The sequence below is a fragment of the Cotesia typhae genome, unplaced genomic scaffold, assembly GCF_013202065.1.
Source record: "Cotesia typhae breed Kobodo isofemale line unplaced genomic scaffold, CoteBio_Ctyphae contig_83, whole genome shotgun sequence".
Classification (NCBI taxonomy): Eukaryota; Metazoa; Arthropoda; class Insecta; order Hymenoptera; family Braconidae; genus Cotesia; species Cotesia typhae.
The window spans coordinates 350,939-364,644 of record NW_027423769.1 but is presented as its reverse complement, the minus strand read 5'-3'; the positions used below and the strand labels follow the sequence as shown (position 1 = coordinate 364,644).

The 13,706-nt window shown below is 33.5% G+C and overlaps 3 protein-coding genes across 6 annotated transcripts; all 3 read right to left on the bottom strand.

Moving 5' to 3' along the window:
- Positions 1 to 859: 859 nt before the first annotated feature.
- On the bottom strand, positions 860 to 3,578 carry Phkgamma (phosphorylase kinase gamma). 2 transcript variants are annotated; one of them, XM_074251742.1, is made up of 8 exons: positions 3,352 to 3,578; positions 2,809 to 2,984; positions 2,460 to 2,744; positions 2,277 to 2,367; positions 1,963 to 2,197; positions 1,629 to 1,712; positions 1,263 to 1,421; positions 860 to 1,179 (listed from the first exon to the last, which is right to left on the bottom strand). In XM_074251742.1, the coding sequence occupies exons 1-8, from the start codon at positions 3,441 to 3,443 to the stop codon at positions 1,045 to 1,047; spliced, it is 1,257 nt and encodes a 418-aa protein (XP_074107843.1). In that variant the 5' UTR covers positions 3,444 to 3,578; the 3' UTR covers positions 860 to 1,044. The 2 variants fall into 2 exon arrangements, with proteins under 2 accessions (XP_074107843.1, XP_074107844.1); XM_074251743.1 differs by lacking the exon at positions 1,629 to 1,712.
- Positions 3,579 to 3,978: 400 nt separating this feature from the next.
- Argrs (arginine--tRNA ligase-like protein) lies at positions 3,979 to 6,608 on the bottom strand. Its single transcript, XM_074251740.1, has 4 exons — positions 6,455 to 6,608; positions 6,203 to 6,349; positions 5,911 to 6,130; positions 3,979 to 5,787 (listed from the first exon to the last, which is right to left on the bottom strand). Exons 1-4 carry the CDS (start codon positions 6,500 to 6,502, stop codon positions 4,196 to 4,198), a joined length of 2,007 nt encoding a protein of 668 aa, XP_074107841.1. The 5' UTR covers positions 6,503 to 6,608; the 3' UTR covers positions 3,979 to 4,195.
- Positions 6,609 to 7,041: 433 nt separating this feature from the next.
- Ac13e (Adenylyl cyclase 13E) lies at positions 7,042 to 13,660 on the bottom strand. Of its 3 annotated transcripts, none has more exons than XM_074251739.1 (7): positions 13,465 to 13,660; positions 12,617 to 12,883; positions 11,264 to 12,546; positions 10,702 to 11,126; positions 10,470 to 10,625; positions 10,187 to 10,386; positions 7,042 to 10,123 (listed from the first exon to the last, which is right to left on the bottom strand). In XM_074251739.1, exons 2-7 carry the CDS (start codon positions 12,880 to 12,882, stop codon positions 8,317 to 8,319), a joined length of 4,137 nt encoding a protein of 1,378 aa, XP_074107840.1. In that variant the 5' UTR covers position 12,883; positions 13,465 to 13,660; the 3' UTR covers positions 7,042 to 8,316. The 3 variants fall into 3 exon arrangements, with proteins under 3 accessions (XP_074107840.1, XP_074107839.1, XP_074107838.1); XM_074251738.1 differs by lacking the exon at positions 13,465 to 13,660 and adding an exon at positions 13,049 to 13,066 and having other exon boundaries at positions 12,617 to 12,958; XM_074251737.1 differs by lacking the exon at positions 13,465 to 13,660 and having other exon boundaries at positions 12,617 to 13,179.
- Between the last annotated feature and the right edge of the window lie 46 nt (positions 13,661 to 13,706).

Genomic DNA, 13,706 nt, shown 5'->3' with positions numbered 1-13,706 from the left:
AATTATTATTCAATTTTTCAATTATTTTTATTTTAAAATAAAAATAATAAAAATCCAGATTGTCGTTGATGAAAATAAAATCAACTGCCTCTTCTTTGTCGCTGTTATTTTATTATTATTATTATTATTATTATTATTAGCAATTTATTTTACGGCTTAATTGCTGCTTGGTGACTAACAGCGACGTAGATCCTTCATTAACCACGCCAAATGTTGATGTAATTCCTCGGAGATTTGTGATGTAACTGTAACAGACAATCCGGGCAATTGTCCAATTCACGTGATTACCGACGATACTGTACACACTATACATAAAATAAAGATACACAGACAACACACCCGATACGATCAGCCCGGCTCGCGGCTCGCCCGGGCAAATACTCACTCGTTTAGTTCGCGAACGCTCTACGGCGTCACCCGCTTCTACCACCAGTACCACCTTTTGTCATCCTCCTTCTCTGTCACATGGATCGCTAAGATGCGACGTTGCCGGGTTTTAAATAATACCACCACCCAAATACGTTACCACCTCCATCTTTGTTGTTTACTTTCTTATTTTCCCGCAAAATATTCAAAATTTTTATTTTTAAATTAATTTAATAATTTTAATAATCTTATAACAAATAAATTATGGCAAAAAAAAATTGACATGTAGAAATATTTTTAATTTTTTAAAAATTATTCACTTGTTAAAAAAAATTCTAAAAAAATCTCTTAATTTAATTATATTTATTTACATACAATTTTTTAAACTTTTTTCGACTCATTTAAAATTGACAAATTTATTAAAAAAAATTTTTTTTTTCGCCAGTACACACAACTATTGACAAATTGACTAGAATAAATAAACAAACCTACAAATAATTATTTAGTCTTATAATTAAAGAGCACTGATTCTAAAAAAAAGTCAATTGAGTTAACTATAATAAAAATATATAAGATATTTATACAAACTTCTAACATTCAATATTTAGTTTGATAAAAAAGGAAGAAAATAAACAATTATCTAAAAGGAATAGGAGTAGAATTAACTATTAGGGTCAGCTATCTACTTAAATTACTGACATATAGATGCTTCAGTTCTGTCTTTGCTGTGTTTTCGAAAAGAGCTGCTCGGTTTTGTCCTTCGCCTTTTTTTACCCAATGACCGTACACTCTAAAGGCACATCCGTCTATTACCTTCAATAAATAGTAATAATAATAATTATTATTACTATTAAAAAAATTTTTTTTTTTTAGCTATAATAAAAAATAAAAATTACCTTTCTCAAAACTTTAATTCTGTAGGGATCTTCTCGGGCAATCAATGTAGACAGAGGCTCTGGAGTTGTGTGAAGTCTCCTGATACGGACTACAGCACGTACACAGAGAACAGCCAATTGAAATCGCTTTCGTGCGTTGAACGATTTAGCTTTTAATTCCTGTGGATTTTAAAATTAAAATTTAAAGTTTGGAAAATTTTATTTGCGTCGCGTCGCACTTTGGTAACTGGAGTTAGTTATAAAAAAAAAAAAAAAAAAAAAAATGATGCAATAAAAAATAAAAAAAGTAAATAAAATAAATCATCGATAAAAGATGAAATGAGTTGTTAGTAAAAGAAAATAGTTTTGGAGGAAATAATAAATTACCAAAGCTAATTGAGAAATCCTACTAAGACGTCGCGAGTTAGAAGATAGAGAACGCTTGAGAGGTGCAATGTCTTGGTCCCATAGCTGTAATAAATGATAGATAACAAACGAAATAAAAGAACGTAAATAAAGTGTCCATTAAACCCATATAAACCATTAAATAAAAAAAAAAATAAAACATAAATACAAATGAAAAATTGAAATTAAAATTTTAAATAGAGGAGACATAAAATAGCAGTAGCTTATTAAAAAGCTCCAACACTTGATACCTTGTATTGAGGTATTAAAATTTATAAAATTACGGTAATAATAATTAATATTCCTGCAAACTTACCACGGTGTGGAAGAAGGGATGGTCAAGCGCTTCTCTTATTGTCAAACGCTTGGTGGGATCGACGACTAGCAATTTCCTTATTAAATCTTTGGGAGCTTCAGTAATGTCTGCCCACTCTGGGGAAGTGAACGAATATTTACCTTCCATAATATTTCGGAGCATTACCATTTGCTTGCGGTGCCAAAACGGCGGGCATCCTACTAATAATGTAAACATTATTACACCACATGACCATCTATTGATTAAAATACACCTTATTAATTTATTTTATGATACTTATAGATAAATAAGTAAGAATTAAATTTAATGATTACACGTCGACTTCACATCCGTAGCCCTCGGCGTTTTCGAACATGTTACATTTTAATACTTCCGGCGCCAAGTATCCAGGAGTTCCACATAAATCTAAAAATTAATTATTGATTAAAAAAATTATAAGAGATATTAAGAGAAAAATTCTAACCTTAGTAATTAGTAAATAATTAAAAAAAACTTACCAAATAATTTATCTCCAGGCTTTAAAAGTCTTGCGAAACCAAAATCCGTGACTTTAACATTAAGATTATCATCCAGCAAAATATTTTCTGGTTTCAAATCACGATGAACAATGCTTTGATTGTGAATATGTAAAACAGCTTCAAATACTTGCCGCATAATGTAACGAGTTTTTTTTTCCGATAGCGTTACAACAGATGTTAAGTAATCAAACAATTCTCCATTTTTACACAGTTCGAATATTAAAAATATAAATGTGCTTGATTCAAATACATCGTGTAGTTCAACTGCAATTAAAAAAATAACAAAATAAATAATTTACATCAAGAATCATTTTTTTTTTTTAATTACTTATATAACGATGTCCTGCAACCCGTCTTAAAATGTTAACTTCTTGCATAGTCGCATCTTTCATCGTGTGACCTTCAGCACCATCATGAGTTTCATTGCTGATGTCTATTATTTTAGCAGCATATTCGATTCCTGTTTCCTTTTCAATGCATCTCCTTACAGTCGACGATATTCCTCTAAAAAATATTTATAAAATTAATAAACAAGCTCGAAAAAAATTCCCATTGACTTTTAATTTATTTTTTATTGAACAATTAGAGTCAATTATTAATAATCAGGAACAATTATCTTTTAAAAACAAAATGTATATATATTTATACAAATAAACACGTGACAGTTGTCAATTATTTAAACAAAGGGCTAAGACGTAGTTAATTATATAATTATATAATTTTATTTTAGGTTATAAATTATTAAAAGTATTATTTAAAATTTAATTTTAATTATTTAATTGGTCAACATTAATTACATTAATTAAAATTTGTGCGGAGAAATTTATAAAAAAATATGACAAAAATAAAAATATTATAAATATAAACAAACCTTCCGAGAATTTCTTTGGGTTCGTACTTGGCGTAAAATCCTTTAGCAGCATCTTTGTCGGGCAGTAAATCGTCACCTTCATCTTTCGCCATTTTATTAATTTTTATTTTATCTATTTATTAATTAATTAATTAACTACTATCAAGATTTTTTTAATTTTAACTTGTACTCTAAAATTTAAATCACAAAACAATGTATCTATACAAATATTAAACTGACGTCTGTTCTCTTTGTGAACTTCGACTTGACAATCGTTTAAATTTCCTAGATCTAGGGAGTTTAGTTTATCACTCTACTCACGGTAGATGTCATCTAATATTTTTTTAGTTTAAAGTTTAAAAAGGTTAGTTTTTTTTTTTTTTTTTTTTTTTTTTTAACTAAAGAAAAATTGTTGTCTTATAAAAATTTATTCTCACACTATAAATATTTATTATTACAAATTATAAAAGTATTTTAAAGGTGAAAATGAAAAAAATTAACTTTAGTGTCAATATTTTAAAGTAATCAAACTATCGAATGAATCAAAATTTTTTTTTTACAACATATTTTTATCCAAGATAAAAATATGAAAATAATAAAAATCAATTTATCAAAATCTTTTTAAAAATATGACAGATAATATAGAGGTAATGTCATGTCAATCAAAACATCTTTCCTCAACAGCGATAATTTTTTAATATTATCACTTTTATAAATAGCTAATGAAATTTATTTAATTATTTAAATAAAAATCTCATCTTCATATTTTTATTTTGGATAAAAAATTTTTTTAATCGCTGAAAATATGACAGATTATACTAAAAATAGAAATTCATTCTCAGTTTAATTTACGTGCTGACAAAAATTACATTTTAGCAACAGGTTTGAGTCCAAGAAGGAAGAAACACTGCTCTAAAACGAGCGCAGTAGCTTCACAGAGTAAAATTCTTCCCATATTGACCTTCATTTCCCCATTTAAATTCTCTACGCAGTAACACTTGTCATAGAACTCACTGAACGCACATGACAATTCATAGCAGAACTCGCAAAGCGGATGCAAAACCAAGTCTTTAGTAACCTTAAGCAAAACATCTGGAAATTTAATCAAAATCTTGGCTAACTTCCATTCTTTTTCGTGCTCCAGGGAGATCGGAGTGGAGTCAAGCGCCTGCTTGATTTGTTCTTCCGAGACTTTGGCGTTCCTCGCAATAGACCTTATCCTTGTGAGCTGATACAACAAGTAGACTGCGGTATTGCCTCTGTCCTCCAGCATTTTATCAAACGAGAATATGTACTCATGATTCCGATTGTGAGACAAGTCAGCGTACTTGATGCACCCGTAAGCCACGGCTTCTTGAGCAGCTTTAAGCTCTTCTTCAGTCAGCTCCTTGTCTCTCCCCTTTTCCATGAGCTTGTGCAAGGCCCTCTTGAGTCCTTCGTCCAGCAAGTCCAGGAGCTTGACGGTGTCCCCGGAGCGAGTCTTGAATTTCTTCTTGTCTTCTCCCAAGACCACGCCGAATCCCACGTGAGAAACTTTAGTGTCAGGCTTGACGTATCCCGCCCGTTTGCCACAGCTCTCGATCAGCTGGAAGTGACCAGCTTGTCCAGCGTCGGTGACGTAGATCAGCCAGTCGCCTTTCTCCACGTGGATCCTGTGTTTGATGCACGCCATGTCTGAGGTGTCATAAGTGAAACCTCCGTCAGATTTAACAATTGTCAGCGGGATTCCAGTGTTCGGCTTCTCTCCCCACATTATCTTCCGACCCTCGTCTTCTTCAAGGAGTCCCTTGTCCTCCAACTCCTTGACAACTTCTTCCATCATCTTCTGGTAAAACGACTCCCCGCGCTCGATTAATTTAATATCCAACCGGCGGTACAGATTGTCAAACTCTTTGCGAGAAACATCACAGATCAGCTGCCAACCCTTGGTGATCTCCGGGTCGCCAGCCTGCAATTTCACGACACAGGCGTAAGCTCGCTTCTTAAACGCCTCGTCTTCGTCAAAGCGTGACTTGGACTCCTTGTAGAAGCTCTGGAGGTCAGAAATTGGGGGAGAGACAGTCGCGTAGTCGGGAAACTTGTCTTGCAAATGAGCAATCAACATCCCAAACTGCGTCCCCCAGTCTCCCACGTGGTTCAAACGCAGCACGTTATGTCCTAGGTACTCTAAAAGACGACTTAAGCTCTCGCCGATGATTGTGGATCTCAGGTGACCCACGTGCATCTCCTTCGCGATGTTGGGACTAGAAAAGTCCACAATTACTCGAAGACTTTTTACCTCAGGAGGAAATACTCGCCGAGATTTCACTACGTTCTTTAAAATAGAGCGGCTGTAGTCCCGGCTGAGGTAGATGTTTATAAAACCGGACTTGGCTATTTCCAGTCTTTCTATTAAAGGTGACAGGCTTATGTTCGAGACTATTTTATTGGCTACCTCGAAAGGATTTTCTGTAACTCCTGAAATTAATTATGTAATTTTTTTTTTTTTTTTTTTTTTTTTTTTAATTTATAAATAAAAAATAAAAAAACGTCGGCTAACTTTAGTATTATAATTTTTTTTTTAAGTAATAAATAATTTACCTGATTTTTTAAGTCGCTTGGACACTTCCATCGCACTGTTACATTGATAATCTCCGAATTTTGAATTACCAGAAGCAGAAATGACAACCGATAGATCTGAATAAGACTTTTTTATAGCTTCCCGGAATAATTCCTCCAGCTGGTTACTTATACTCGGCATTTTTTGGCTATCTATTGTATTTTTACTGCTAGATTCTTTCTGACGCAATGAATCGACGTACTGAGTAATAAAAAAATAAATAAATATAAAAATTCGATTTAAAAAAAAAAAAAAAAAAACAAAAGTACTTACTCGATTCATAATTGTAACCCGGTGCTTTAATTTAGCGTTCTCCTGGACCAACTCACTGACATTAGGCTGTTCAGAAACTCGCGAGCGTGACTGCAGAGCAAGCTTCAATTGTTCGATTTCTTTTTTTAAATACTCGATCTCGCTTTCCTAAAATAAATACAGTTAACCTCAACACACTGTCGGCATAGAATAAATCCAAAAGTAAATAAAGTTTACGGTCAGTCTATCAATATTAATGTCTAATTGTCTTACCGCAATACTTGCACGTTCATTAAACTTATCCAAGCTGGTTAATGACATATTGTAGAAATTTTTATCGTTGTTAATATATTTTTTTAACACGTGGATACAACAGTAAATATAAATAAGTTCATCTAAGGCATTCGCGATCGGATACACTCGGGTGTTTTAGAGTTTCATGACGCGCTTGCGCAGAACTAATGTCGGCCATCATGATTTAGCGCTAAAAATAAAAAACACGTGGGCGGTATTTCAAACTGTTTATAATACGGACACTAAATGACATTTAATTTTTTTTTAATAAATTAAAAATTAAAATTTTGTACATCAAAAATTAAATTCGATAAAGTTTTTTTTTTTTTTTTTTTTTTTTTTTTTTTTATAAAATACGATTAACAATAAAATGTGTATACATAACATTAATATAAGTATTTTTTAATAAATTGTACATTATTTTAAGTGTATAAGATTTTAATTGTATTAAATATTTAATGATTATGACATAGTGTGATGGCTTTAGCGCCTAAAAGTACCAGAAGATTGATATCAGATTTAACTTTCAGACGTCGAAAAATTTTAGCAACATTAATACAAATATATATATATATATAATTATTTATTTATTAAAATTTAATTGAGATACGGGCAAAACACCCCTGAGTTGAAGAAAGTACATTTAATGATAAATTCTGTGAATATCAGTTGTTAATATCAATATCAATATATTTAATAATATATAAGGCAACATATATTGTTCAACTGGCATGTAAAAAATGCAATGTAATAATAATTTATAATAATTATTATTATTTCTTTGGAGTGATATCATTTTTCGGCAACACAGGCACTTAATTATAAAATTTTTTTATCACTAATTAAATTGTGATATGAACACGTAATTTTCCACCAAAAAAATTATTTTATGGCACGAATTTTTTTATTACATAATTTTGTTGGAATGTTTCGCTGTAGCGAAATATATATCATTAAAATAATAATTTAAAGTATGTTACAATTACAATTTTAAAAATTCAATATCTTATTTACTATTAAAACAAGTATACATAGACATTATAAATACATATCTATATAAGACTGATATATTTATATGTATATATAATTAAAATACGGCATAATTCCACGGTAAATAAAATTTTTATCTATTTCGATGAATGTTTGTTATTTCGTAATCTTGTGCATGCTTTGATACGAGAGATTTAAAATAACTATACATCGGAATCGGTCGGAATAAATAAAATAAATATACATAACTTATAAACATTTAAAAGATTTTCTCTCTCTCTCTCTCTCTTACTTCTCACACGCTCGCTCTCTTTCTCTCTCGGATTTTGTACTTGCGATAAGCGGATTTAGTATCAGTTAAATTAAAATTTATCCACTTTAAATAGTTTTTCAATAAAAAATATCTGAAAATAAATATCAATTGATAATATAATTACACTTTGTATTCTTCGTTAATTTGCAGTCAGATACAGAGACTACCTCAGTTGATAATCCGCCGTTTTGTAAAAGTCTTGAGCAGTAAAAAAGTATTTCAGTTTAATTATTTTTTATGTATAATAAATTCAATGCCGTGTTTTTATATTTCTTCTCTAAAAATTTTCTACAATAGTATAGTTTAGTACAGTTTGCACTACTTATATACAACCTTGAAAAACTAACCCGTAAAAAAATAATTTATTAATAAAAAATACGACACAAAACTGCTCATTAAAATGAAATTAAACAAATTCTTCTTTAACATAATGTCTACTGCCTACACATAAATACATAAGTATCCCCGCTTGGTCAAGTTTTACCTTGACATACTTGAAAACAGAATTCCTTCGATATTCCGAAGGTCTAAGCGAACCTCAAATAACCCCAATGCCGTTAATATCATCAGATTTCTTCCTTGACAGCAAAAATACATCCATATTGTCTTTGCCTTTTACATAGACCTGCCCACGGGGCTCAAACTCGTACTTTTCGCTCAAAACATCCACGCAATTGCTAGCAAATTGAATCTTTCCGGGTACGCCAGTAGAATCCATCCGCGAAGCAATATTAACAGCATCACCCCAGATGTCGTAGTACAGCTTAGTAGCGCCAATAACTCCCGCAGTGACGTCTCCATAATTAAACCCGACTCTGAGAATCAACTTGAACCCCAGCAAGTCTCTGTTGAAGTCATAAATGACCTTCTGCATGGCCATAGCAAAGTCTATCAGCTGAAATAAGTGGCAATACTCGTGTTTGTTTTGCTGCCTAACCTGCGGATTGAGTCCGCTGGCAGCCATAAAAGTGCTGCCAATTGTTTTTATCTTCTCGACGTTACTGAACTCGGGTTTCTCGAGCAGCTCATCAAAGTCTCCTATCAGCTCATTGAGCACTCTCAGGTACTCCTTGCCTCCCAGATAAGATTCATCGTAGAGCTCGTTGAAGTTAACTATACTTGCGAATATTATCCCCACGGATTTGTGATTTTGGGAGTACTTAGCAGTCGTTTTAAGCTGGTCAGCGACGTACTTGGGGATGATGTTGTGTAGAAGCCAATCGGCTTGGTTCTTCATAGCTTGAACCCGGGTTTTATCTCCCGCTGCGACCGCGTTACCGTGAAAACTCAACCTATAACTTATTTCAAATTCCCGGTTTAAAAACCAGACCAAAAATAACAGCAACATAATATCAAGAAATATTTCTTGTTTGTACAAACGTTCATTGTAAGAATCAGATCTTTGTGATATTATTATCTTGTCTGAGTCTGGATTTAAAGTCGTTGATTCGTTAATTACACTCTGATGAGTGCTTACTGTTGCAGTTGTTGTTGTTGTTGTTGTTGTTGTTGTTGTTGTTGTTGTTGTTGTTGTTGTTGTTGTGGGTAATATCTTGTCAGTAACTTCAATATCATTTGGTGCAGGCACTATCGGTACTAAATCGACCATAATATTCCACGGTAATCTTTTTAATTCATTGACACTGAGATTCAATCCATTGAGAGATTTGTTCTGTAGAGAAATATCATTTTTAATGAGATACGTACTGACGGTAATATTACTGATAACTAGAGTGATAAACAGTATGGCAGAGAGAGTCACTAAAAAGTTCTTCATCCAACAATTAAGCTGGGTGAAATTGCAAAAGTGTATCAGACCGACGAACATAAGGTAACTGTAGTAATACTCGAAGTTTATCAGGATTACCCGGTAGCTGTTGCTGCAGCACAAGTTCAGCAGGATAGAGATGATCGGTAAGCCGACTAGGAAAGCGCCACAACCGTGCCAAGGGTACCACCGGGTAAAAAATCTGAATATTATCTGGGTGTAAGTTGCGTAGATCGAGTAAGGCTCTACCAGCTGTCGAATGCAGAGCACCACGACTGACACCTGAATCAGAGTAGCAATCACGCTAAAGACTATGAAGTGGATCGTTGGTTTGGAAAGCAAGAACAGGGAAATAGTTATTGCTGTGTAGACTATCGCTGATACCAGAATGTCGAAATAGGTGTTGAATCTCGCGGTTGCCAGGGTTGGTGGGCTGTCTCCTAGAGATTCAGATGCCTTGTGGGCATTCTCGCGGTATTCTTTTTCCATTTCTTTATTTTTGAAGAACAGGGTTACTGTTGACAGTGGTGGAGTTACGAAATAAGAGCTCTGAGAGCTCACATTGTCTTGGACGCATCTAAAAAAATTATTAATTTTAATTTAATTTCTTGAATTGCATTAAAAAATTATTATTAATTACCTTATTAATTGAAGATCAGATTGTTTGCGTAATTTATGAAAACAAACGCCGAATGTATCGGTAAGAATTGGCGGAAATGGAAAATTCGGCGCTGACGACGGAGGATCTTGAAGTGAATTTAATGTCGAGCTTGAGGTGTAATAACCGCTGACTCGGTGACCTAGTAAGTCTCCTTGGGCCATTCCGTTTATAAGAAACAGCTGTAATGAATAATAAATAATTATTACACTCAGAAACAAGCACATTGTGCTTATTATAATTTTATAACAAATGAATAAATTACCTGCTGTTGTATACTACTTCTGCGACTATTGCTGCGTATTCCAGAGTCTTTTCTGCTGCAAATCGATGACGAGTGATGACTCGTTAGATCATCGTGGGGTAACAGAGGGCTAACTGGTGCCGGATTTGGGTCCATTTCTATGCCCTTGACTACAACCTATTGTAGCAAAATATTTTACAATAAATAAATTTAATTTAATTTATTAAAATGATATAAAAATAAAAATACTGACTCCATTGAATCCATTACGCTCCTCAGAGTCCTTGGACTCGGAGTGTCTCATATCCATGTCCCCGGTAGTTCTCTGTCTATGCAAATATCTCCAGGGCTTTCTTGATTTTTTTTTCCCACAACTTGCAGTTGACAGCGGACTCTTATTGACATCTTCCTTCCGATCGCTGTCATTGTCATTATCGTTCTCTTCATCATAATCATTTTCAGAGTCCAGGATGCTCGGCAAGGAATTGGCTTTTATTTTATGGCTATTGGCGTTTGTCACCATATAGAGGTAATGTTTTCCTTTGGACTGATGATTGCAAGACGCAAGACGCTGTCTAGCGTTGATAAACGGCGATAAGCTCGTTGGTATTGTTACATTTGTCATAAATTGGTTTATCAAATCTGTTTTTCTTGCTTTTATGAAGTAAGTTTTGATTCCTAAAAATATATTTATTTATTTATTAAAAAATAATATGTTAATTTATATTATTAAGAGACTATATTAAGAGATTATATTATTAAATTTCTTAAATTTTTATTTTTAAAAATAAGAAAAAATAAGATTATTTACCTACCCTTGACGCAATCACCTTGCTCAGTCAAATATTCCTCTCCCAAAAAGCTCAAAGTCTTTTCACTGATATGAACCCTTCCGGGTTTCCCGGTGCTCTCCAGTTTATTAGCAAAAGTAACGTCATTAGACCAAACATCAAATTTGAACCTCTTGGTCCCGACAATCCCACAGAGAACCGTTCCAGTGTGAACTCCAACTCTCATATTAACTCCCTCCCTTCTCTCAATATCAAACTGATTAATTGCTTCAATCATCGCGAGCCCCATTTCGACGCAGCACCTCGCGTGGTCTGACCTCGGCTCCGGACACCCGCTGACACAGTAATAGCAATCACCGAGGGTGGAAATTTTCTCGCAGCCATGTTGGACGCAGAGGTCGTCAAACCGCTCGAACAGGTCGTTCAGAATATCAACGAGTTCTTCAGCAGTTTTGTTTGAGCTCATCTTGGTGAATCCCACGATGTCCGCGAATAAAATACTGACGTCCTCCATAGAGTGCATGTTGAACGGACGAAACAGGGACCTGATGTCAGCAGTGTTGTTCGAGGGTATCGAGCCCTTCTTTATTGAATCTTCACGCTCTCTCTCGCGCTCGCTCTCCTCCATCAGCCAATCTGCGACCTTCGGAGGCATCACCGAGTGAATCATCTTCTCCTTAAGCTGCTTTTCCATCTCCAACTGCTTACGTACCAAAAGGGATTGCCCCACCTTCATGAAAGTACCTCTCATCCTGACGAAGGTCATAATTAAAATATGGACTCCAATTATGTGTATCGATATTTGCATTAAAATTCTTATGATCAACGTCGTGCTGAAATCCATCTTTAAATTTCTCCCGTTCTCCATCGAGTACCGGATTTTGTCGTACAAACTTGCGTTCAGCACTTCAAATAAAATTGAGTAGAGAGTACAGAGACCGACACTGGCGTACAAAGGCAGTGGAATTACCGTATAAATAAGCAGTAATATTTCTCCACAGAGTGCAAAGTGTCCTACGAGAGTCAGCCCGCTGGTAGGAGGCACCAATATCAGAAATGAGAGTGATAGAACGCACAGCAAAGTTGACACTGCCACAGATGTCATCATCATGTTTGATCGGTAGTACTTGGTGTATGTCAGGACCAGAGCTGAAGAAATTGTTACTATTATTATTGTAAATATTATCAAAGATATCAGCCATGTTGATAGCTTGCTGTAATCTATTTCTAGGTTATTTTCCAACCCCGTTACCGAAAAGTACGTCAGCCAAGACAGTGATGTCAATAAAATATAAAGTAGTGCGTATCTGAAAATAAAAATATATAAATATATTTTTTTTTAAGTATAAAATATTTAAATTAATGTTAAATAAATACCTGAACCGCAGACGAAGCTGGGGAAAAGCACTTCTCCTGTACTGATCTTCGAGAATTTCAGAATCAAATTTTGGATTCCACCAGGACTGTCTAGCTGCTCTTTCAAAAGGTATAGGAAGACCTATTCCACAGCATCCAGTACCCTGTCTACTGTGAGCTAAATAATTCTGTATGTACGGAGCCAGTGATATCTGGATCTCATCTTTGTCATCTTCTCGACCAGGCGTAAAACTAACCGAAGAACTTCTTTTTCTGTCTGGAGTCATTCTATTTGTTTGTTGTTTAAATATTTTTTTATTTATTCAAACGTATAAATAAAATACTGTTATTCGAAGTGAGAGCCTTGACATATTAATACGAGGTTATAGTTAAATTATTAGCAGACATCGATAGTTATATTATAAAACAAATTCATTATTATCCAGTATTCACCTGATTTACACCACTTGTTACTTATATTTAGACTTTATTCATGTTCACTGAGGACTTATTTTTAGGACAGGATACTGAAACCTTTGCTTTGACTGATCAGGTGAACTAAATTTTTGGGCGAAGTACTTATAAACTATTTATGTACTTATCTTGTGACTTATATATATATATATATATATATATATATATATATATATATATATATATATATATATATATATATTTATAAAGTTTATTAAAGGTGATCTTAATTGACAATGACAACCATCTTGTGTGATCTCGGAGATAAAACAGTCTAAGGATTAATAAAATAATGTATGTCCGAAATGTTTTTGTTTAAATAATAATAATAGTATTTTATAACTAATAATAACAACAATATATCAATAATTACATTATTAAAAAGTACTACTTACTGGCGTATAGTCACCTCGGCAAGTAAATTGTCTCTATATTCCCCGAGTTAACCTAAAAGTTCTCTACCCCCACTTATCTAAAATTGAATTCTTTCTCCGGGGAGACTTTGTATACTTTGTACGCAGATCAAATATCAAACCCGTGACAGAATCTTATTTACAATTTTATTATATTTGTCTTGCAATTAGTCCTTACTAATTAAAAACAATTCTCACTTTTTTTTCATTTTTTTTTTTTTTTA